Genomic DNA, 25,622 nt, shown 5'->3' on the forward strand with positions numbered 1-25,622 from the left:
AGCTCCCATGTCTGGCTGCAGCACGTTTGGGGTACACAACACAGCTGGGTAAGCTGGGCATTTTCACCGCTCTGTCTTCTCATTTGTAGAAGTTGGGCCAAATTGTGTTTTACTGTAAAGTGCTTAAAATTAATTAAGTGGCAGAGCAGAAGGAGCTGGTTTCAGTCCTTCTTCCCCCAGCAGCATTTTGCAAACCGCGACAACCTCCCCAGTGAAAACCGGGAGAAAATTGAGCCCCCGCTCGCCAGCTTTTCTTTTGTACCAGAAAATTTAAATCCTGTCTTTCTGGGAACATTACCCTATTAGAAATTGTTTGCCTAATATTAACCGTGTCAGACAAACCCCCGACGGTACAAAGCCTCCCTGGCTTGAAATTTGAGCTCCGTTCCTGCATGTTGCTGGGCGCACGTGTCTCATTTTAATCAAATTTGTCAAAAGGCTTGAGCACTTGCATGGGACTGATGCTGGAGTATCCTGAGGAACTGCCCCTCTTCAAGGTGACTGAGGCCCCAAAACACAGAAAGCTGAGCAGAAACTGCTTCCGAGAACTCATGTCCAAGCCCTCCGATCACCAGGGGTTTGATCTTCATGTTTTCTTCTTGGGTGAATGCTACGCTCCCAAACCAGCTGGTTTTCTGGGAGGTTTTTCCATTGCTTTTCTTCTAGTGAAGTTTTTTTCAGGGGAGCTGCCCCCCGTTTCATTGTGAGGGGCTCGTCCCTGGCCGAAGCTCCCGGTGTGCCCGCGGATGGTGCCGGCTTTTGTGTCAGAACCCCGCAGAGGTGCTGCACGCCCGGCCGGGCAGGGATGCTCCCTGGGGGGGCTTGCGGGGTAACCCCCACCAGTAGCAGGCTCCCACGCCACATGCCTCCCGGACGTGCCACCAAGCAACCAACCAACGGGGCTGTTAATTAGGGGAATCGATTCGTTGCCCGGGCAAGGTGCCAGCAGCAGCGCTGCCGCTCGGGAGTGAGGTGTTTATTTAGGGAAAACCCATCGCTGGGTGTTTGCGTCCCCCTCCCCGCTGAGCTGTTCAAGTCAGATATCGCCACGCGCCCGGTGAGGTGCGGGTGCTCGTCCCGGGAGGCACAGCAGTGGTGTGGGGGTGTGGGATGCGGTCCTGGGGATCCTTCCCTGCCGCCCTCCCTGGTGACCCCCCCCAGACTCCATGATGGGGCCGAGGCTGGTTTGCGGGTGCCTCGCTTGTCCCTCATGAGAAGGAGCCCAAGCCATTTTCACTGCTCAGATAAAGCCCCAAACAGAGTTAAAACCTCACTGATGGCAAGCCTGAGGCTGTAGGCTGTCCTGGCTGGTGTGACAGTCCCGAAAGCAAGCTGCAGCTTTTCTCACTACAACCAGAGAAAAAAAAAATCTTTCATTTTCTTTATCTATTTTGAACTGTGTTTAACTCAGGCTGCTCATCCCTTGCAATTCCCATCTCCTCACGCTTCCTCCCATCATCAGTGATGTCTGCAGGCAGCTGGCCAAAGCTGGGAGCGACTCCGCAGAGATGCTGCACGCACACGCATTTAAAACCCTTATTTACCATGCAGGGAGACCCTGGCCAAAATCAGGGAGGGGGTCTGCAATCGCTTCGATACCTTATCAGGCATGTACATGTACACGCTCCTACCCAGCTTTTGAGCAACAAGTTATGGACAACATAACCTCTAGGTCAGCTCTCGTAAACAAAACTCCTGCTTGTTCAATGCTGAGTAAATAATTTCTCTGTGAGAAGAATCTGTGGAGGGTCATGCCAAGATTGGTAACATATTCTTTGGAAGTACACTAAGGAATAACTTTTCTCCCTCCTGCATATCGTGTTTTAACAACAGGCTGGTTTGTTTTGTTTTTTTTCTTTTTAATGTTGTATGATTTTAAACCACTGCATTCAAGCAGATGTACATTTGGCGTCTGGATAGACGATGCAACATAAAGTAACGACCATCTAATTCCTATCCATCTGGATTCACCATATAAATAATTAGAGTGAAACACCTTTAGAAAGGAGGCTGAGGGGGCTGAGCCCATCAGCGACAATGTGCAATAAACAGCAAAAGAAGACATCAGAGTTTGCACGACGTGTCCGTCTTAATCCCTCGCTGCAATTCAAGAACGCTAAAAATAAAACCCCTTCGAGTTTTGGCTGTTTACACAGCTGTAGCATAAATATTTAGATTTGCAAGAGAAATGCTTGCTCAGCCAAAATTGTTCTGAGATCTCTGGAGTCAGCAGTGTGGGGTTTAGAGAGGCCCAACATTTCCTTGGAAAAATGAAAATCGATAATAATTAAACCAGGGAGCGCTGTTTCCACAGCAAAGCTCGGCACTTATGTAAAACTAACTCGGCTCATGTTCTTCAGGGGGTGCGTGAAAAACTCCCCGTGAGGGCTGGTAAACACCATTACGAGCTGCAGAACAAGTGCCGCATACTGGGACCTTATTTATGCAGCTGGTTTGGATGTGGGGCGGGCGACGGGGAGGGTGCAGCCGTCGCTCCGAGGACTGGGGGTCCCGGGAGCACCTCCACACAGCAAGCCCAGCCTCTGGGACAGCGAGGGGTCGGTCTGGTGAGTTTTCTGGCTATCGGGTGCTCCGTGGGGGACGTGTCTGGCCTTGCCCTGGCCAGGAACCACCATATTTCCATACGTCGTGTTTTTCTCCTTGCATTTTGCTGCCATAAAGTTGGCTGTGGACCCCAGATCATCTTTTGACCTGCTCTTGCCAGGGGAAAGGAAGGCTTTTACTGCTCTCGAGTCTTACACAGACAGGTATGGCATCCCCCATCCCAGGGAGGGGATGGAGAACGAAGCTGGCTCCTTCCTGCTGAACGACTGCAGTCTCCTTTCTAGATAAAAATCTTTAAGTGGATTTTCCATCTGGTAAACTGTCGCTTTAGGAACACCATAAGGTATAGCAATTATTAAAAAGAGGATTTTTACTAATGCACCTACTGTGTCTTCATTATGTCAGGGCACCTCTATGAAGAGATTTGCAGAAGAATCCATCCATTCATTTCCACACATAATTCCTCAATAGCCCATTTGCTTCAAAGATTTTTATCGACTTTTACTACTACATGAATCCTCAGATATTTATTTTTTAGGCCCCAGGGGACCCATTGAAAAAGAAATTCATTTTCTGAAGTTTTATGACAAAGGTTTTGCTCTAGATAAAAGCTTCCTGTTATTTCCAAACTTCTGTTCTCCACAAAGACGACTTTGGCAGGCCTGCTCCTAAGGCTGCCACAGGGCGTGAGGCATGGGTAAAATTTTAGGTCCCAGAAATAAATAAGGATATAGTTCTGTTGGAAAAGGCTCCTTCCTTACCACCATCGCTTTCAGTAGTGCGAACGTCTCTCCGCAGATATCCAAATGCACACAGACGCCTGGGAGTGGGAACTCTGCTTGCTCCCGTGTTGTTCCCATCACCATCATCTTCCTCCGCGCCTGACCCATCTCTGCGCAGGCCAGCCCCACCGCGGACGGCCATAAATGCCCTTATAGATCCCCTTCGTGCCCCCCGAGCCCTGCTTGCGTGATGGTGCTGGGGAAACAGCAGTGGGGCAGCTGGCCGGTGGAAACCCTTTCAAATCACTTCTGACGGACCCGCAATGGAGGCCAGCTCTCTCCCGGTGAAAGGTTTTGCTGCGCATGAATATCCCGTATCCCAGGAGATGCTTTCCATGCTGATTTGGGCTCTGCCGGAGGAGCTCATCAGGTTTTCTGCTGGACGGCAGCCCGGAGGGTACCTGGGACATCAACCCCTTGCCAGCAGGATCCCAGCTGGCCAGAGAGGCCATGGAGATGGAAAAACTTAACGAGAAACAGGCAAAACTAGTAATGATAAAAGCCTTTCTCCCCATTTCCATGATCCTTGCGCAATTTTTAAGCCACGCAAGGGCAAGGCAAACTCGGAGCGCTCAGGGAACATTTTATACATCAACTGTGCTTTTTTTGGGGAAGGAGCCAAGTCTCTTCTCCTTTTGCTTTCCTGAGGATTGGGAGTTTCCGAAAGCAAATCAGACGCCTTGAAAAACAGGCTAACGCGAGTGTGGGGTCATCACACACATCCACTGGCAAAACAGGCATTCGAGGCAGCCCAGCAATCCAGGTGCTCCTGGTCGGTGTAGCTCCAGGATGACGGTGACCCATGTAGGCTGGAGGAGTAGATGTCCCTTGTTGCTTAATAAAAATATAAGCTGTCTAGGTGCAATCCTGCTCCTGCTGAGGTCTGTCAAGATGAGATTTCACTGCCTCAGTCTTCAATGAGATACTGAGTGAAGCGGGTTGATGGAGATGAGGCCAACAGAGAAGGTGGGAGAGGAAGATTAGAGGGCAAACGTGATCACGTCCATCCGCGGCTGTCAGGCAGAGGCCATTGGAATTAAGAGCCAACACATCCATGAAAGGATGCACGCTATGGGGACGGTGATTGCAGCAAGCACTGTGTTTAATGAGAGTCATAAACTGCCACACTTCAGGGAGCAAGCCAGCCACATCGGAGGGAGAGGAGAAGGAAGGATGCTGCGGGCAGACCAGCACTTTCTGGTTTTCCCATTGGGAAAATGCGCTGGCAAGAAATGTGGCTGGGTTTGCTGTTTGCCCATGTGGTGCCATGGCAGTGCACCAAGGACCACGGCTAGTAACGGTCCCCCTATGGCACTTCTGCAGCAAACGAGCTGCTTCTTCCACCTCTCACATCCCGCTGCTGTGGCTGGATCTGTCAGGACAATGTCCCTGTCCCTTTGCCTGCCCTGCCCCGTGCATACCAGCAGGGCTTCATGAGCAGTAGTGGGATGACAGGGAGTCCCACGGGCAACTGGGCAGCCTGCACCAGGTGGCCCACCCCGCCGACACTGCGAGCACCTGAGGGACATCCCCAGACCTTCACAGCCCAATAGTTCTGCTTCGGAAACTGCAACTGGCAGTAAAACATAGCAATTAGCCCTAATCATCCTGAATTATCATGAGTCCTCCTCCATCCCTGTTTTTCTGCCTCTCCTTCCCCCAGAACTTTGCTCTCTCATTAATCGAAACAGAAACTTTGTGTCACCACTGATTGCATCGTCCAATGCCAGCTGCCTGGAAGGATAAAAATAAAAGGTGGAAAGCATGTGCCTTTGGTACAAATAAAAAGGTGCCAGAAAAGGTAATCTAATTTTGCAGTCATTGAATTAAGTGGAAGAAACTGCATTATGCCCACAAAATATCTGCCCTGACAATCGATTTGAGGCATGGTCCCTGTTTGGCCAAGTGATGGGGTTTGGCTGGGAGGGCTGGGGAGCAGCTTCCACCCGGTGCCATCGGAATTGTTGTGGATACCTGGGCTCATCCCCCCTTGTCTTGGCGAATTTGGCTGCTGGCAGAGGGAGGCTGGCATTAAAATGCTCTCACTGTCTGCTACAAATTTTCTGTGCAAGAAAAAATTACTTTAGAGCAGATGAGCCTTATGGCTGGGCTGTGTCCTTCCACTGCTGTACCTCCTGTGGGATTAAATGGGATGAAGTGGAGCAGTTAAGGGACAAAAAGGAAACGTTCGCCATGGATGCGTGTTACTCAAAAGTAAAAGCCATGAGGTGTTTATATGGGAGGGAAGAAAATATGGATTTACAGCTGATAAAGGGTTTCAGGCAGGTCCCAGAGCTGAGCACCCCGACAAACATGCTGCAGCCCAAGCACACCTCTAATTAGGATGAATTTCCCCGCTGCTGGAGTTAATGCATTATATATTGAAACCATTTGTGTTCATTTGTAGCAAATAATTACTTTAAAATGTTATCATTCATTTGGGTTATTTGACTTCTCTATTAATTCTATAAATAATTGTTTAAAAGATTGTGTTGAGGCCAGCGAAAAGCATCAGTATTATTTCAGTATTGGTTGATAAACGTGGCAGAGTGGCTCCCCACAGTTGGGACAGCTGGTAGCTGAACTGTCGGCATCACCAGAGACCCAGCCTGAGCCCTCCACCCCCAACAGCTTCCCACAGCCCCTCGGTGACACGGGGCATGCGGTGCATCGATGCTGAAAATCACCTTGTGCCTCAAATGTCGTGTCTCCCTCTTAATTGTTAGGAAACGCTCCAGTTTCAATGTAAAGCTGCACCCATGTCCTTTCCTGCTTCCCCTCGCTGTAAATTTTCTGTCCTGTGACACTTAAAAGAAAAAGCAATCTTCTTAATCACACCATTTGATAATACAAACAGAGGTACAAGGTAAAAGGCAGCAGGGCAATAAGCTCCTCCATTGTGTGTCCTTCAATCTGGCTTGATAAATGGAGATTTTGCCGGAAGATTTTTCATGCATTAGCATTAAAAGGGGAGCAAGGCTATTTTCTTTCCTTGTGAAGTGAGACAAAGGAGCCATGCTTTTGGATTCTGCAACATTAGTCTTTATTTCAAGGAGGGAAATGAAATAAATGAATCTGAAAGCTGGAAGGAGGGAAAAGGCTTCAGTACAGAATTTAAAAAAATTATTTCTGGGGCTCTCCATGTCCTCCCGATGTTTCAGCCAAGTCCATAAAGCATTAGGGAAACACGTGGACCCCATAAGCATCCCACCAGCCATCCCTGGCTGGGCACAGGGATAGCAGCTCCCTCGCACCGGTGCTCCAACCCAGCAAGCTGCCAAAATGTTTTGAAAGTAACCCATCAATTAGCTGATTCTCTCTGAAGAATTTATTCTGGATAAATCCAAAGGGAGAACTTAAAAGCTCTCTATGTTCAATTTGATCGAGGCTTTAATAACATCTGGCTGGATTAGTATGCAGGTGCTGCTGCGCTCCCAGAAGCGGGGCTGGAAATGGCCTCCCGGCACACCACGTTTGCTGTGCTTGAGTGATTTCCCCACCGAGTTTGCACCGTTTGCAAGTCAAAAGGATGCTGCGGGGCTCCGGCGGCACAGGGCTGCTCCTGCAGGGACCCTCCGGGAGCCGGGGGTCCCGCCAGCCCCCATCCCCTCCGTTGGTGCTGTGAGGCTGCAGGGTGCGAGGAAGGCGAAGGAGCCGACCCTGGCAGAGCCGCCCTCGTGAACTGGGGCAGAAGGTGCTTGTGGGCTGGTGGGGGGGTCCGGTGGGGTCAGGAGGGCGAAGGGGCAGGGGATGGGGGCTCGGCCCCTCTCACGCCTCGTGCCGTCACGTCGCCGTTCTGCCGTGGGCCTTCTCCTGGGAAGGCGTGACGGCAGCTGGCACCAGAGAGGGATTTTTGTCTCCCCTTAAATCATGGGAAGATGATTTAAGGGACTGAAAGCTTCAAGCCAGGACTTCTAACCGAAAAGATGCATCGATTTTCTGTAGCTGATGGAAAAGAAGAATTACCATGGTGCAAAAAAAAAAAAGAAAAGAAGAAAACTTTGTTCAAAAAGCCACCTTGGCACGTGCTGTGCATCGGTCGGGCTGGTGCTCCTGGGCGCTGGAGACGACCCTCCTGCGGCCCCCACCTGCACCGCCATGCGAGCATGTTTTTTGGGTGCTCTGTGGTGGGAGCAGGCAGAGGCCAGCACCCAGATGGATGCAGGACAGTTCTGGGGGAGCAGCTGTGCTCCCCCCGTGCTGCTGGGAGACCGGGGCTCCCTCCCTCCAGCTCCCTCCTTTTGGGGGTGCAGAGTCTCAGCCCCACTCTGGGGTTTGGGGACCAAATTGCATCCCTTGCAAAAGGGGTACACACGCCAGTGGGATGAGGATGAGGAAGCAGCGAGCAGGGGGTTCTCTTGCCCCCGGGGGGGTTTCCAGCCGCTGGCAGCGAGGTGCTCGGAGGCTTTGCTCTCCCTGCTATCGAAGCTGCTCCGCTGGGTATGAATAATTGAGCTCCCCCTCGCTCGTGCCCTAATCGCCGGGCCACGGAGTCAATCGCTCGCTTTCTCACTCACTTTTCCTAATGAATATTTCATACCTCCCTGGGGCAGCAGCACAGCCCCGGCAGCCCACGTGGCCGAGGCTTGCCAGGGTTTAGGGGAGCACCCATGACCCGTGGGGAGAGGATGGGAAAGGGCAGCACGCTACGCAGAAAATGCCTTGAAATGTGTCACCAAGTCGTCCCTGGTGCTCGCAGCCAGTCCGGTTTGGTGGCCGCATCTCTCAGAGAAGGGGCAAAAGGTGGGAGGGCTGCAGCCACAGCGAAAAGCAAATGGGGGTCGCTTTCAGGATCAGCGGGCATCCCGACCTTTCTCAATGCTGGATTCAGGCGCTGCCCGGGGGGAGCAGCTGCCCACGCTGGTGGCAGCCTCTCACCCCCACCCCCATCTCCCTGGCACTTTGCTTTCCCACTAGTGCCCAGGAAAACCCCCCAAATACCACCCGCCCAGTGATGGCGAGGAGCTGGCTGTGTTCCTCTGGCCCTTCATGAAGGCACTTGTTAATTCTGTATTTCTTCCTTAATTACACAAAAGCAATGATGGTTCTATCATCGCTTTACAATGCCGCAGCTTAAATCCACTATTAAGGCAGGAGTGTTGCAGCTCAGACATTTTAATTAACATGAATGATTTCACCTTTGTCCATAGCATCTTTTTACATGTTATTATATCGGGTAATTGTTAAACTACTTACTGGTTTAGAGAGGTCTGTACTTTCATTAAAATGTCCTGCTTTTTCTGACCTGGCATATTACCCATCTTTTTAAGCCTAGTATTTTCAGGTGATTTGAATTAAATCAATCTGCAAGAAACCAGATGAATTCTTTAAAGCACTGGTTGTCTCAAGCTAGGAAATGGAGTTTGGTCAACATTTTTCCAAATTTTAGGAGCTTCAAGGTGTTCCCGGACCTGGCTGGGAAATCAACTCCCTATTGACCAAAGCTATCAAAAGAAAGAACTGAATAGTTTACATTCATTTGAAAACTTTCAGCATTTCAATTTCGGGGGGGGGGGGGAAGCACTCATTAATTTTTAATGTCCCCTTTCTTGTGCTCTCTCTCACCAGAATAAAGGCTAGGAGAGAAATCACAGGCTCTTGCCTCAGGGGAGAAAAGCCCTTCCAAGTTTTTAGAAATACTGCCTGTGGTTTTTTGATGTGATGTTTCATTGCAAATGAAAGGGAGGAGGGGGAAATGAAAAAAAACCCCAGCCCAAAAACCCAGCCCAGAAAGCCTTTCAGGACACACTCAGGTGTGGGTGAAACTGCTGCTTCTGACCGATTTTGACCACTTGAAAACATCAGTTCACCTCTCAAATAAGGGAAAATTGAAATAATTTTGTGCAATATATTAGGACTGGCTAAAGCATCTTGCTTGCACCCACCCTTCAGCCCCGAAGGCCGGCAGTGATCCCACTGTGCTGCTAAAACATGGCTGGGGGGGCTGCAAGAGGCTCAATTCTCTCCTGCCCAAGGGCAGCTCCTGCTCCTGCCTCCTGGGTTTGGAGAGCGATCAGGTGAGAGGAAGACAGACGCAGGCACGGGATGAGACTTTTGCCTCGGCTCAGCAAGGACCAAAGCACTGAGAAAACCCCTGAACTTTGGTCTGAACACCTGAACCTTCATCTCCTCCTCTTCTTCACCCCAGGCTGCTCCCTGAGAAGCGGGAGGGGGGGAAAGCTGCGTTAGGACAGAGCAGGGAGGAAATCCCACGGCTGCTGCCCTTCTCCATCAGCACTGGGAGCATCACCTGTCCTCAACCCACAGCAAGCACAGGCTGTGCCATGTAAAACTTTGATGGTTGCCCACTGCTCTGTTACCACTGGACAAGAAGCACCTGAAGGTCCTAATGGCCCTGCCTAGCCTCACCTGGGACCCACAGGTGCCCACGGGCTCCGGACCCCCATTTCAGCTCAGCTGTCCTGGCTTGAGCCCTGCCCTCAGAAGGGATTTTAGACCCTTGTTATCGTGTCTCTCCAGCCCTGTCTCCTTTTGCTCCCAGCTGCTGGGCTCTGGTGGGACTCCAGATCTGGTTCATGGCTTGCTGTGTGTGGAGGTGTCAGTGGACCCAGGTACCAGCCCCTGTAGGACTGCACCCCATTGGTGAGGGTCACCCTGAGCTCCCGGATTGTCCTGCAGCTCCCCAACAGTAAGTTGTTGCACTTTGGATAGTGGTGAAGGTGATGCTGTGTGCTTACCGTGTCATTATGCAGAGTCTGAATCTGAAAAAAAGAGCTGGAGGACACCTTGGGTTACAGGACTATTAATTTTTTCCACATGTTTGACTGACCTGCGTGTGTGCCTTTTCCAGGACTGGGGTGGCTCTGCTGCAGTGTTACCCGTCCCATTGGAGAGGTGCATTTGAGTCATGTGAACTGTGTGGGTTAAGGGTTGTTGTGTTGTCCTGCCTCTGAGAAGAGCCTTTGCCGCTGCTGGGTTGTGGGTCGTGTCTGTAACTCCCGAACCCACCCCCCGACGAGGGGGAATGGGGCCCAGCTCTGACCTGCAGCCCTATGGACGTGCCACCTGGGCATGGGGCTCGGCAAGGCTCTTCTGCCAGCGCGGGCAGCTTGGTGCAGCAGTGACGAGAGCCATGGTTAACTGGGTTAATTATATTCATGTTGCTAGGAACACTGTGAATTATGTTAATAGCAGCATCTGGGGAAATTACATCTTCATTAATTGGTCCTGATTGCTTTTTGGCGGATGTGAGATGTTTTTTACTTTAACATGCAGGACAAAATTTATTGTAATCAGTGCATGCAGTAAATGCACAAATGCTATTACCTTGCCTTGCTAATTAACTCTCAGAAGAGGAAGAGATGGGAAAGACCTGCTTGGCCATCTCTTCCTTCCTCTCTCACCCTAGCCAGGGCAGGCTTGTTTTCTACCAGTCCATGCTCTAGTGCTTCCTCTAATAGAGTTTTAAACATTATTTTGAAGTTAAAAATGGTAATAACAAGGCTGCAGACACAGGAAAGCAGCCAAAGGGCTGGGGATGCTTCTGATAGCATGTGTTGTATATTGGAGTTGGTCTTGTTGCTCTCTGGCCTTGATCTACCCATAAGGCTCCTCCTCATGGATGTAACTTGGTGGCAATCGGGTCTATTCACGTGCTTAGAGTCAAGTATGTTGGTGATTCAGAGACCTTTGATCCCATCATGTCCCTGGCTGGAAGAAGAGGCGGCTCACCCAGGCTGGGTTATCCTGACGGGGCTGCCGCTGGGTGGAAGACGGGGCTGTTGGGTTATCAGAAGAAGACAGAAGGCAGTCATGGCTGAAGTGGTGATGATCGATGTGCAGTTTGTGGCATCAATCTTTGGAATCCTTTAGCTTTCAGTCAAGGCAGCAGCAAACAAGGAATTAAACCACATTTCAATAAACTATCGCTACATAGCAGAAAGCTCCATTTTTAACTGCGGCAGAGATCCTAATCTCTTCAGATAAAACCCCAAAGCCCTGAGTGAATGCAGAGCGTGGGGCGGAGGTAATGCATTACCTCCCCAGGGAAAAACACACTAAAACTCAGGCGAGGCATTGAGCTCCTTGTAAGTTATGAGGCTGTTCGTCTGGGGATGGCAGTAAGTTGTATTATGGCCCTGCTTGCTCTGCCTTCTTTTTACACAACACCGTTTTTCATTTTAATGGTGGTTTTTCAGCCAGCTTTGTTAGGGCTGCTGCTAATTGGACTAGATTCATGTGCCCTGCCAGGGCAGGACAAGGCTGGTGCTGGTTAAATGGGATGGGCGAGTTTTACTGCCTGGTGCTTTGGATGAGCATCCCCAGGCTGTGGGGAGCAGGAGGAGGGGGCATGGCAGGGGTGAGAGAGGAATTTAGGAACAAATTTAACCCTCTGGCTGCCATCAAAGCTCAGAGGTGCCCTCCTCGTGGCAGTGATAGGGCAGAGAGTGGCTCCACATGAGTCAGCCCTCAGGGAGATGAAAACCCTCTTTGCAAGTGACCTTTCTGACCTGCAAAGATGCAGGTCCACCTCCTTTGCCGGGAAACTGGGTTTAAAAGTACTTTGGTGCTTGAAGTGTCAGCTTCAGACCTTCATGAAGTGGTTTTCAGGGGTCATCACAAGGAATCAGAACTCATTGCTGGGACAATCTCACCAGAGCTTTGGAAGGAGCAAAGTTTGCGCCCTCAAAACCTAGAGCTAGATTTTACTGAGAAACTGTTAAAATGTGCTGAGGGGGAAGCTAGCCATGTCTTCTCCATCACACTGCCCCTGTAAATAGGTAAGTAATAACACAAGGACCGGGACAGTTGTAATGCATGTGAGATTTAGCTGCAAAGCAACACTTCTGGCTTTACCTGCTGCAGGGCTCCCCAGGTCCCTCAGCACAGGGGCCCTGGGAGGTCAGAGCTCCTGGGTTTCTGCTTGTGTTCCCAGGGCCTCTGGGAGACTTTCACAAAAATCTTCCCCCCATCCCTGACACACAGCACCTGCCACCCTTGGTCCCCACTGCCTTATGGTCCTCCCCAGAGCCCTGGATGCCATGGTCCTGCCAAGCTGACTGTCCCAAGGTGACCAGAGCTTCTAGCTTCCATCCATCCCATTAAGATGGATAAGCCCCACCAATCAGATGGAGAAATGAATGTCTAGCAGAGAATCCACTTGGGACGTCTCCAAAAACACAGCACCAAAATGTGCAGCTCTTTATGCAGAGGTGCCATCCTCACACTGCCCCCTCAGCTGATGTGGCAACATCTGTCCCCATCTCACTATGGGATCAGACCTCTTTGCCTGGAGGACAGAAAAGCATGGTGCAGAAGACCCAGGCTCCTTTTCCTCACCTGTTCAGAGGAACTGGGTGGTAAACCTAGCCTGCCCATTTGCAAAAGTTTTTCCCCATCAGCCACTGATGTAGTAACACCAGAAATGTCAGGAAACTTCCTCAGAGAGGAAGCCTGCCCATGCTGTACACCTAAACAGTTCACATTTGTAGCCAAGAAACAGAGCAAGGAGCTTACTAGTTGGCAAAAGGACTAATACGTAGCACTGCCTTTATTTTAAAGGGCAATTAGTACTGTGGAAGGATTCTCTCTGCCTCTTCAATATGCCATGTTTGTTAGTTAAAACTTCAACTTATAGTTAACACCCATATCGTAACATATGTCACAGCTCTGCAATTGAGTTGCTCTGTGGCATCAAGCAAACAGTGCTAGAGCAGAAGTCCTGAGAGATGTGAACGTGGTGGGGAAATAGTGCTCTGAAATAAAACGGTACCCAGTGAAATGTAGTGGGGAGGTTTTCAGTGAAAGACTAAAACTCTGGAAGATGTAACTCTTTGGGTTTTTCCCTTCCTGCTGTCTTGAGAGGTGGGAATTTTTGATTTGGTTATGTTTGGTTTTTTTCTTTGCAGACAAGAAAAGTGCAAATCCCTTTAGGTGAGGGCTGTGCTCAGGAACAGCGAGTAGCAATGTCAAGACAATCCAGGAGAGGTGAACCAGGCTGGCCCATAAACCACTCTGTAAACCTGGTTTTTGGGCAAGGAAGACCCAGGGTTTCCATCAGGCAAGGAGGATAGCCTGGACACGCGTGGGGAGATGAACACGCTGGCCCAGCCCACTGCTTGCTCTGGGCCCCGGGCTGGAGCACGGCTTGAACTTCATCACTGAGCTGTGCAGTGGTAATCTCTTATAGTCACCCTGCTAAAGCAGAGAGGAAAAGCATGTCACCACTGTGACCTTCCTGGTGATGGCTCCAGGCCACGAGCTCAACTGTTGCCATGTCCACTGCTGACAGTGAATAGGAAATACTCTTTCTTGGGGGAGGAAAGAAAGTTTTCTATTAGTGGTTGCAGAGGGCTAGGTGTTGGGTTCCTGCTCTTCGTTGAGCCAGGCTGTCACCAGAGGGGTCAGAAATAATTTATTTTTAATGCTATGAATATGTAGAAACTTGTCCGAGCTTCTCCACACAGTGGCCATGAATTTAGAAACGGCATCAGAAACCAAGGCATTCAGTACCCTGCGAATCAGGTCAGAGCTATAAATTTCTCTTATTGGTGTGTGAGCCATTTGCCATACGTGACTTTCTGAATTCGTGGTCGCTTCTCTCTCTAACCCTGTGTGCCGAGTGTATGACTGAGATTTTATATTGCGCCTGTGAGACATGAAGTCCTTCTGCTGCTTTTGCCTAGCATCCTAAACAGGCTTGCTACCTCTCCTCCCTGTCCCCTTTGCTAATGGCTTCTGGCCACAGCCTGGCCTTTAAATCACAGGCTGCACCTGGACAGGCATAAACTGCAACTGTCCCCAGAGAGAGGGTATTTGTTCAGAGCAGTGAGTGATGCGGCTCAGCCTTGTGCGAACGGCTGCTCCTGTGCCAGGTCTGAGATGGGTCCCTCGACGTGGACGCCGGAGCCTCTGCCCATGGGGGCAAGTCCTGCAAAGACCTCTGAAACATTCAGCAAGCCTTTTCAAGGACAGTTATTCAGAGTACAAAGGGAGGAAATGTTTGGTGTAGATATTGTCGGGGGGTATGTTAAGATGATCTCTGCGTTGGGAGGAAAGCTTAAGCTAAGGAAGTTAATTCACATCGTGGGGACTGGGAGGTGGTGTTACCATCCACCTCCTCCACTTTACTGCCTGTGCTTTTCCTCCCCCACCTATACCTGTTCTAGATATAAAAGCTTTTTTATTGCAAGACTATTAAAATGAAGCACTTGCAACCCCTCCTCCCCAGCACAAGCGCTCCCAGCAGCGGTGCTCTCTGGCTGGTCCCAGCCCCTCTGGTCAGCCTGGGAAAGGAGACAAGGGCAGCAGCAGGAGCCAAGCGGGCTGTCGCTTAAAGCCCAGCTCTGCCGAGATGAGCCCGTGTACCGAAGCGGGGCTGCCTTCTTCCACACATCTGCTCCCTAGGAGCCTGGTGAATCACTAAAGGCAGCAGATGTGATTAAGATGTTTCTGAACTAATTTTTAATACTTTTGGCACAGCAGTGCCAACACACAAATGTGAACTGTATCAATGGGACTGTTTATTAAATTCTGGTCTTGTTGCAGTGGTGCAACCCCATCGAGACGCTTTGGTGTATTAACATAAAACAAGAAGAGTGGATTTTCTTGTGTGCTGCTGAGAATCGCGTCTTGCCTGCAGGTTGCTGCTGAAGATGATATATAGGTGTCATCGGGGTCTGAGCCCAATTACAAGGGTAGAGCAGGATATTTGAAACTGCACATTTCTGGATCAAAGACAGAGCTGGTACAGCCCCTACTACTAACTCACAGTCACTTTTCAAAGCCAAGGTCTCCAGCAAACTACATGTACAACTTTTGTTTCCTCTTTCCTCTGGCTGCTTGGGAAGCAATGAGAGCTAAACCCTGCCCCATTCCGTAGCTGAAGTAACCACACACGAAAGGGCCCATCAAGATAAGGTTTCTGTGCTTGTTAAATGTGAACCTTCAAGGCTTTTAAATTTAATCCTCTTCCAAGTGTATTAGGTTTTTGGGGGGATTTTTTAAATGGCAAAGTTTCCTGGATTTCTGACCTGTTGGTGCATACCTAGAGCACTTAGCATTGTCCATCAGGGCCCTGCCAGCATGCCACCTGTGTCAAAGCAGAGAGAAAGCACCTCAGCCATCATGATTTTTCAACTATAATTTGCTGGAAGGTGATCTTTGTAAAAACAGCACTAGCTTCATGTATTTAGCAGGGAACAGGTATTGGGCAAAGGAAGTATCTGCTAGAGGGCTGGTGGTGCAGGGTTATGAATGTGTTAATGACAGAAATGGGTTTGTAGGTGCTAGTAGACATGAGCAAAGGTAAGTTTTGAAAGCAAAGGTTTCACAGGAATTGTCCCAGAACCCCTCTGAAGCTATGGCTAGGGCAATTGCCATTCTCTGTTGCCACCACAAAGAGAAAGCAGAGGAGGTGAGAGCACCCCAGAAGATGTCAGCAGCTTTCTTTCCCTTTTTTTTTTTTTTCCAAGCCTCTGTGCAGAGGTTCAGTGTTAACCCACATGCTTGCCTATATTTCAAGTTCTGTAACCTTTTAATCAAAGGACCACCCAGCCTTCAAAAACAAATCCAAGGACCACTCTACTTTGAAGAAAGGATGGTCTTGTACAGCAACCACTTACAACCAAAAGAACAATCAAAATATAATGATTTTTTTTTATGGTAAAGAGTAGGACAGAGGTAGAAAGTTCTAACTGCTTTGTTTTGTTCCTTAGAGATAGGGAACTGTGTGCAACTAGCCTTAAATAAATCCTAACAGTAACTTCCCAATGGCCTTTTGTCTCCCAGCTTCAAGTGTTTCTGAATGAGCTGAAGGCCACTTTCTTGCTAAGGGCTTTTGTCTCACTCCATCCTAGAGCTTTGTGACAAAACTGAAGCTATTTTGTGGAAGGGAGGAAGTAGATGCATTAGTGAGTGCATTGCCTCTTGCCTGAGGTTAGGTTTATTTGAGCTTAATATTTCTAATGTGATCAACTGATCACTTATTGACCATTTCACTTCAAATGTGGTCGAGGGCTGCAGCCTAAAGTAAGTCAGTCTATCTTCTCCCACTCTCAGTCCTCCTCTGCTATGTAACCATGTCCCAGCACTCGCTCCCATTGTCAAGCCATACTTGTTTCACAGCTCAGAGCTGTAGAACACTTTAAAGATCCCATCCACACATCATGGTGGGAGTATAACTGTGTATGCTCTGTTTTGTTCGTAACACTGAGGAGCTCTCTGACTCAGACACACGCTTCTCTTCCCAGCCATCATTAACCAGTTATTCTTCTTTCAGCTCAACTTAAATCTGCCACTTAACCATTAACTCTGTCTATCTGTACCTAAAATTATTTGAAATAAAACATTCAATTATTACAGACCTTAAACACCCAGAACAAGGCTGCCATTTGATTTCTTTATTTCAGAAATGATAAAGCACTCCAGCATTAAACTCTTGTTCTCTCTAACAGCAGCCGAGCCACTAAATTGATGACATGCGGATTAACCAAACAGTCTAGCAAATCATTGGTAGAAAGGGCTGTTTGTGAGGCATTTGGACTGCCGTCTGAATCCATTTGATGTGCAGGTGTTTCACAGTCATTACTCATTACCAATTGCTTCCTGGTGCAGTGTAATTTTCCAAAATGTCCTCCTTCATTTTCATGGAGAAGATCTCTACTGTCACTTTCAACTGCAACTGCACCCATTGAGCTTGTTTCTTGAGGCTGTGGTAAAACTTTAATAAGATGAGGCCCAAAAGGTATTTTCTGCAGCTTTTCTGCTTTAAATGATGAAAAGCCAAATTCATGGGTTAGTAATCTGCAGCCCTCTGGTTCACAGCCAACTTCCCCTTTCTTCCTCTTGCGTGAGGCACTTGTCCTTTGCTCTGTGCCAGTGCTGCTGGAACACGCCTGCTCTGACACACTTGCCTTTTGACACTTGAAATATGCAGACACTGCTTTATTCAGGTACTGAAGATTGATTTCATGGGATGTTGCCTCAACCTAAGAAAACACCCAGGATACACTCAGTTAAAAGGAGATATGTTTCAATTCTATGTTGCATGATTATCTTCCATGAATTACTTTTGCTACGTGAAGGGAAGGAATTTAAAATTCTTTTTCTCAGGCAGCAGAAAGACTCAGGGGAAGCTAAGCAAAATGTCAGTAATTCTCTGTTATCACTGTTATAATGGGAGCAAGAGAGGGCTTACCTCTGTGGGATTTAGCCACACGTCTCCAGCACCGGGATTTTCTGCTGATTTTATGGCACATACTAGCATTCGAGTTATTGCTTCTTCTACACGGGCTTCATGATCTGCATCCTGCCTCAGGGGAACAGAAAGTGTTTGGAGATAGGTTAGCACTTGGGTCTCTACAGAAAGCTTGAAGATTTTGGGAGGAACTGAGTGGATGCTCTTAGTTTGAAAGCCATACTCATGTATGCGAAGTCAGTGAAAGGCTTCAGAGTTTTGATGCTCCTACTCATGCATACGGCCCCCACATGAGTAACAGCACAGGCTCTGGTGTGACTACTCATCTGAATAAGGATTTGCAAAAGTAGATTCTAGTGTGTGTATATAATCTCTTCCCTTATTAGTGTTCTGTTAATTGAATCTGGTCCCTGAAATTACAATGCAATGTTAGCATTTAATTAATGTATGCGTTTATATATAGCTCTTTAGGACTAGAAAGACCATGGAAGTACATAGCAAATTTTATATATCTACATATTATGTCTAGTTTAAGTACTTAAAACACAGGATGTTACAGCAAGGCAGCAACTATCTGGGGGCGACAGAGGCACAAAAGTGAGTCAAGGAAATTCAGGAAATATTTTATCATGTAACAGCAGCTGACATACTGCTGCAGTTTTAAACATCAGCAGAAGGAAAAAATGTTTCCTCTGAAAGCTCTCCTGCAAAACTAAGTTAGTAACTGGCTCTTTGTTTCAGGCCTTCACTTCCTGCATCATCCCCTTGGGCAGCTGGATACTAGCTAGTCTAGGATAGCAGCACAAAACCCACTTAACTGAGTTTCTTGTATATGGAAGGGAAGGGTATGTGGAAGGAGACAGTAAGACTCTCCAAACAAGATGGGTGGTTTAGTTATTTCCATGACAAGCGCCTACGAGTGGATACATAAATTTGCTTTCATTGAGATGCTTAGACATATAAGTTTTGGAGGAAAGATGTAACCTAGTCAACCCATCCTGAACTGCCTAATTGAGGCTTTGGGGAACATGTCAAGCAAACCATGCATCTTTCTAGTGCGAGTGTTGAAGGCAGTAATTCATCCTGGAACTCTGAGCAGAATTTGGGATAGAAGCAGGGAGAAGTGCTCTTAGCATTCTGTGGTTCTGGATGCTTGGCTTATTAATAGCCTCGTGTAACAAGCCCCCAAAACACAGAGTTTGGTATCTACATGTGGAAATTATTTAAGGTGTTGCACTCTTGGTATTCATCCTTGTCTGCTGAATAACAGGGTTGTACTGATTGCATGAGAGTATGTTAGGAAGCATGGAATACTTTGAGTAGCTCACATCCAGCTGAAAACAAATTAAACTTCTAAAGTCCTGCCAATATAATTAATGGTTTCACTAGGACTGTAAATGTTGGCATGATTCATATCTGTCAATATGAAGGCAGCTGGTAACAGCTGCAAGCAAGAACTGCTTGATTTGGTAATGGAAATGTTCTCAGTATTGTCTTTTAGCATCCAGTGCTAGCATCATCAGCTGTAGGGATAATTTCTGTAAGGAACTTTCACCTGCGTTGCAATAGCTGTAATTGTTTATGGCAGCTTTTGATATTTGGGGAGGGGGAGTATGTGTGTCATTCACTAGCAAGATCCAGCAAACACGCCTCTGTTTATGATGCCACACAACCACCTGCTCTTGCTGTCATGAAACAGGATCTTGGTGACTTCTGCAAGACCTCTATGACCAGAAAGGCCATGGAGTTTAGCTCCACTTTTTTTTTTTTCCCTCCAGCACATAAGAATAGCTAGAAATACTACAGCTGACATACCACCCAGCCACTTGGGAGTTACCAGCCTAGCACAACTGATCCAATCCGGACCTGCTCCTCCAGAGGGGAACAATTTGTGAGGCACAGCTTAGGGTACAAGTATGTGTGTGTTGACATCAGGGTCTTTCCAAGCACAGGGCACACAGCCAGCTCCTCTGAATTACCACAAAGGCTGCTCAAATTTAAGGAAGGCTTAAATGGTTGCTCTGCAGTATTGGTGCTTTCTCTGGCACTGGACACAGCCTGACTGTACTTGGGGCTATATAAGAGCTTGGTGTGGGCTGTGGGCCTGCTGTCCTTTCTAAATGCATAGTCTCATCTAGAAAATTTTTCCATGAGGGAAACACCCAAGTGAGTTCCTGTGCTCTGCAAACGCTTGGTTTGATGTTGGTATGAGAAATGTATTGTGTGGTCTCTGAACAGCAGCTGAATGCATGTGTTCATCCCCCTGCAGACTTCCAGCCTAATAAAGGTTTAAAAGGAGAAAAAAAAAAAAAAAAAGCAATAAGTATTTTAGAGAGGCAGCTTTCACAGGCCTTTTCAAAGGGTCTTTTTTTATATTAAGCTAGGATTGATGATAAAGTAATTTGAACCAGAAAACCTTCTGGAGCATAGGGATGATCTAGTTGAAGAGTTCCCTGCTCAGTGCAGGGGGGTTGGACTAGATAACCCTTTAAAGGTCCATTCCAACCCAAACTATGATATCCCTGGAACCATCCCATACATACTGGTTAACATAAGCAAGAAAAATCAAAGCCTGGGGAAAAGAAAATTAATTAAATACCTGAGCAAATCCAACTCCAGGCAAATCAAAACTATCACAGAGAAATGAAAATTCAAAAATCCTCTGCCACCCCCTTCCCATCACATTAATCTGATTTAAATTCTAATTTAGCTTTGCATGTAAGCATGTGCTTGCGGTGAAGTTGCTGTTCTGTTGTCCCCTATTGAACACAAAGCTAGTTAGCCCACAAGAAATTGGACATGAAAAGTTTAGCTTGTGTTTAATTGTTTGCCTGATTGAGGTAAACTTGAATGTGATTTCTGCTGAACTGGGGCTTCAGATCTGGAACCTTGGAAGGTTCTTCAGCAAAAACTGTATCCATAAGGGCTTCTCCCTCCCCAACCTCTAAATACAGCACACCCAATAGGGCTGGACCTGGCAGGCAAGGGACAAAAGTCCATGCAGACATGGAAGTGCTACGTTACCATGACATAAAATGGAAAATACCAGCTCAATCCAAGAGTTTATGCTGACAGTGATGGGATCAATGGATTCCACATAGTGCCACCAGTGCCTTGGAACGAGCAGGACCTGGAATTGGAGACATTGCATTAGGGTATTAGCAGAAGCCTGAAGAAAGATAAGGTGTTTTAATTAAGGTGGTGTGGGATTCAGAGGCAGAATGAGGCAAGGAATAGGGGTAGGAGGTCATCTTTATAACTTCCTTCTAAAGAGCCTTTTCTCAAGACTTAAATGCCTACTCTCCTCCCTTTGTATCAATACTATCATGTAAGAAGTGGACATGATCCAGAACTACCTCCCATCCAAACTACTTCTCATGTGAAGCAGGATTGTAACCTTTTAACTGCTCTAGGTAAGCAAGGTCTGGCTGTACAAAGGGAGTGCAGCTGGTGTAGCAGTAAAGCAGGGCTTTAGAGAAAGTCTCAGCCAAGCAAGAACTCCTTTGTAGACTCTGCAACTGAGCAGACTTCCCAGTTCCTTTAGAAGGACTGCCAGCTGGCTTTCCCAAAAAGCAGGTATCCTAATGCTCATCTAGGTGATTAACAGTATGTAGCTTTAATTCTGGTAAATAATCACCAGAATTAAACTCGTCACTTTCAGTAGATAGGCTTTTAAAAGAAGGTGTCCCAGAGATCACGACAATCTAGTTTAGATCAGAGCTTTACAACTATATCAGGATGATAGCTGTGACATAAAATTGATTCCAACCCATGGCTTTTATGGTACAAATACATTAATGTTGTTTTGATGATACAGGACAAGCTTTATACATTACTGAACATTAGATTATCACAGGGCTATCAAGAAAAGCATAAAAGATGGCTTTTGACAAGGAGTAAAAATGGTCAGAGACAGATAAAAATATACACTTCAGATTGGGGAAAGTGAAGCAATGGTCTGTATCTGAATTGCAGACAATTCCTTTTCTTGGTAGACACAAATTACTTAAAAGAACATTCTGCTACCTAGATAGCCCTGTGCTTCATTATATCAAAACATGGCTAATGAGAAAATGTCTATGTAGGGAACAATGACTGTGGCCCTAATACTGCAAACACTTACAGGGCAGTCAGAGCAGAGTCATTTTTGGGCCAGAGGACAAAATGTTCTCCACAAGTTTCAATTTAAGTCAAACAAAAAAACCATTGGCTCTCTAAAGGTCAAAAACATTTGGAAATTGTGCTTTAATCCAGTAGAGCATACAAAACAGAAGGAAGTCAGTCTATGGAGGGCCATTATTCAAAAAATATCACCAATTAGTTATTCCTGACACCTACAAGTGTACAAAACCCTACATGGTCTGAAGCCAAAACACACTTTCTACACTGAGCAAGTTTGAGTGGTGCTTTTATCACAGAAACCTACACTTCAAATGAAAAGTGCAGTTGCATTAGCTGCAATGGGTCTATCTGTTAGCAAGTGTTTGCCTACACTTCACTGACTGCAGAATCACACCAAGAAAACAAACACTCATCTGCTCTATAGGGGTTCCTATACTGAACTCTGTTAAAGAATCTGGGTGCCCTCCAAATGATAGGATATAATGATGAACCCTCAAAAACTTTGTTATACAGCAGAAGAAGGCATAGTGAGCTTGCAACATGCTGGAGAAATGGATGAAGACGCTAGGGAATTGGGGTATGGTGCAGAGGGACTATGTAGCAAGGGAACAAAAGCAAGAAGCAAATTAAGGGAAGTGTATGAATATTTCAGTAACAGGGGCTGCCTGGAAAAACAAGATGGAAATTAGGAATGGAATGTGCTGGTTCAATGCGACTCATGCAAAGCAGAGACAGAATTGCTTTGGAAAGAGGAGATATAACTAGGAGGAAAATACAATCCCCCAACTAGTCCAGTCTTTTCAAACCAGAGAGGAGGAACTTGGTCTTTGGAGAGACTAAGCAGATTTTACTTGCCAGCAGGTTAAGGCTAGTAACTGCGAAGTTGTGTATTTCCACAGCTGATGCCATTTATAGAGGAGCTACAGAGCTGTGACTCCAAGAGGCAAAACAGGTACCATAAAGACAGTTGCTCTCCTTTTATTTTTGGGCAAGCTTATGCTTGTTAAAATAAGGATTTATAGCAGCAAGAAAATGGAAATTATCAAAAAGCAAAAGGACTAAAACTTTAAGGAAGATGAAGAAATGGAAAAAATTAAAAACAAAAAATCCAGCTGGCCAGGGAGCAGGAGAACTAACAAGACCAAAAAAAAAAAATCATCAGAGAGAGAAGCAGAGTAGGATTCTTCTACCTTTATAAACTAGTATTCTTTGAGGTTTGCAAACTAGAAGCTACCCCCCCCCCCCCAACTATCAATTCCACAATAAAATAAAGACGACTTCTATATGTTTATGAATATGGGAAACAGATTTAACTACATTTGAAACTACATTTCAATAGGAAATGTGAAAGAAAACCACAGTGAAATACACACACACAAAAATGCAGCAAATGTTTTACAGGGAAAACCTAAAGTGCCAAAGCAAGACAGAACTATTCCAAGCTAAGAGATAATCTTGTGTTAGCCTGCTTTCTACAGAATCTATCTAGCTTTGCGGGCTGGGAAGGTACTGATCTAAACAGCAACCAATCAGATAATAGGGCTAGTGATAGGCAAATATGGCAGATGAAGTCAAAGTAGGACAGAAATCCCAGGAAAGATAAAATGAAATTCTGGTCTGTAACGCGAGGAAAGAAACCAAGAGAACAGTTGGGAGAGCAAGTGGAGCAACGCTGAAGACTTGTACAGCACACAGAACAGAAGAGGTTTAAATTCTCAATGGACATGATTAACTCGATGTAGTGCAAAGGTAGGGCAAAGGTGGAATTGCTTCAAAAAGAAAGCATACCCTGAAGTGAAATATTATACCAAGAAATTCCTGCTCTTTAGAAAAAGATATTTGGGTAAATGCGCAAGAAAAAGAAGCACCAAAGAACACCAGCGTGATGGGAAGACAAAGATGGGGGGCTGCGGGGGGACCCAAGTAAATCCCACAGCTGCTTGCAACCCTGGCAATGAAAAATAAAATAAATAAACACATAGTCAACCCTGTGGGAGCACCATGTGAGGACTCTGTCAGGGTGCTGCCACCCCAGCCTATGGCCTGTCCCAGCTGGTGCCTGGCTGCCCTGGTGCTAGGGAAGTGCTTCTTATCCTGCCTTCGTCCTCCCTTCCGAGCTGGTGTCTTCCCACCTGCTGAAACAGAGCAACAAGGGCCACTGATGCCAGAAACGCAGGCACAACCCTGGGGAAAAGCACTGCGAACAGGAAGGGAATGGGGCTGTTACCATGCTGTGTCCATACGGACCCAGGCAAGGGACTGAGGGAAACTCAGGGAAGAGGTGGAAAAATACAGTTAGGAACTGGCAGCTTTCACCTTTGGTTTGCTTGACTTTTTGGGCATTCGTGGGGTTCTCCATGTGTGTTGCAGGCTGAGTGGTGTTTTCATCACCAATACGAGTATAAATTCAGCTCCTGGACTTTTCTGCCTCTCTCTGATGGAGACAATAGTTCTGGTGTCTACAGGCTGAACTGGGCTGTTCTGCCTTCTCTGTGGGGTGACTTGGGGCTAGCTCTGCAGCCTCACACATGAAAATTCTTTCTTCCTTTCCCACAACAGAATTATCGACCGTCTACTATGCATAATGCTGTGGACAACTCTGAATTCTTCTTTACTCAATCACTTAAACTTTTCTCCAACAAAAGTAGGTTTTCACTGCAGCCCCTTTTAAAAAGTATTTTGTATACTTTGAGCTGGAACATTTATTTCATTGCCTTTTAAAAAGTTTGAATTACTGCATTTCCTGACTTAAAACAACACTTTTTTTTTTGGTATCAATTCTATTTTTCTTGGTTATTCAGACTGTCTGTTTTGCTGCTGCCCACTTTAAACCCAATCTGAAGCTCTCATCCCTTTTCTTTAAAGGTGGCATATAGGGAAATCCCGCCCTGACTTCACGCAGATTTCTGCTTGCTCAGGGTTGGGTCAGACGTCAGAGGTCTGCCTGTGCTGTTGAGAGCTCTGGCTGCTGAGCAGGATCCCATGGTGTGTTAGATACTGCAGCAGGAGCACAGGAAGAGAAAACCTGGCAGCTTTACACAGGAACTTAGTGATAACTGTAGCTGTGGACACAGACTGAGTCTGAGATGTGTTCAGAAAGCAGGCAAGCAAAAGCAGGGGAGGAGAGCTTCTGAGCAGCAGACCGCAGTGAGAGACAGCAAGCAGTTACGTTGATCTTTTTTTAAAGTAATTTTTTCCCCACTGTGATGATGTTTTTCAAGGCTGGAAAGGAGCATCCTTCTCGGACTCAATGTGCCTCTAAGACTAGCTCAGTTAGGCCTTTTCTTGCACCTCTGGTATCTAGAGCTGTGCTGCAACTCCTCTGTGCCTGAGACACAAGGAGGCAGGAGAGCAGGCAGCAGGGCAGCTGAGTGCTGCCTGTAACACCATGGGTCCTGGTGTCCACTACCCCTCCGGTCTGGGGTAGCATGAGAGGGAATGGCGTTGCTCATGGGAGCCCAGTGTACAAGGTGCTTGCTCTCCATTAGGAGGGCAGATGTGTGGAGCCTCATGTGTCTACCTTCAGACAAGCCGAGATGTGCTTTTTTGTCTTTTTACCATTGTCTAGTTATATGGGTATGCATTAAGAGGAAGATGGATTAAGAAAACTACATTAGTGAGCAGGAAGGAAGCAAGAAGCTGGTAAGAAGTGGGGCAGAGGAAAGAATGATCAATGATTTTGTATTTGTACAGCATCTCATTTTTTTGTAGCCTTTTCAGGTGGGATTCTTCTCTCCTATTTTTAATCATCAAAAAATCTAAGCATCTATGCATCTAAAAGCATTCTTTTATAGCCTGTGCTGAAGGACAAGATGGGATGAATGATTCTGTAGGACTGTAATTGTATAAGACAAGGAGGATGAATCACCTTGAGAGGTACCAGGTTCTTCCCACTGATGGCAGACAGGAGATTTGTCCTGGAAGGGTTTAAGTTGAGGGTAGCAGATCTTGCCCTAACTCTCTTAACACCTGTCCCAGAGTGTGGGGTGGAATAT

General features: G+C 47.0%; 1 protein-coding gene across 1 annotated transcript in view; it reads right to left on the bottom strand.

Moving 5' to 3' along the window:
• Window positions 1-16,697: 16,697 nt before the first annotated feature.
• Window positions 16,698-25,622, bottom strand: part of HSPBAP1 (HSPB (heat shock 27kDa) associated protein 1) — a 38,013-nt gene continuing 29,088 nt past the window's right edge. Inside the window, exons 6-8 of the mRNA XM_010569901.1 lie at window positions 20,552-20,635; window positions 17,506-17,616; window positions 16,698-17,296 (exon numbers count right to left, since the gene is read on the bottom strand). Coding sequence (XP_010568203.1) covers window positions 16,739-17,296; window positions 17,506-17,616; window positions 20,552-20,635 — 753 coding nt within the window. The 3' untranslated portion in view covers window positions 16,698-16,738. The remainder of the gene's footprint in view (window positions 17,297-17,505; window positions 17,617-20,551; window positions 20,636-25,622) is intronic.

This window comes from Haliaeetus leucocephalus, unplaced genomic scaffold, assembly GCF_000737465.1.
Source record: "Haliaeetus leucocephalus isolate CR32 unplaced genomic scaffold, Haliaeetus_leucocephalus-4.0 Scaffold1, whole genome shotgun sequence".
NCBI lineage: Eukaryota > Metazoa > Chordata > Aves > Accipitriformes > Accipitridae > Haliaeetus > Haliaeetus leucocephalus.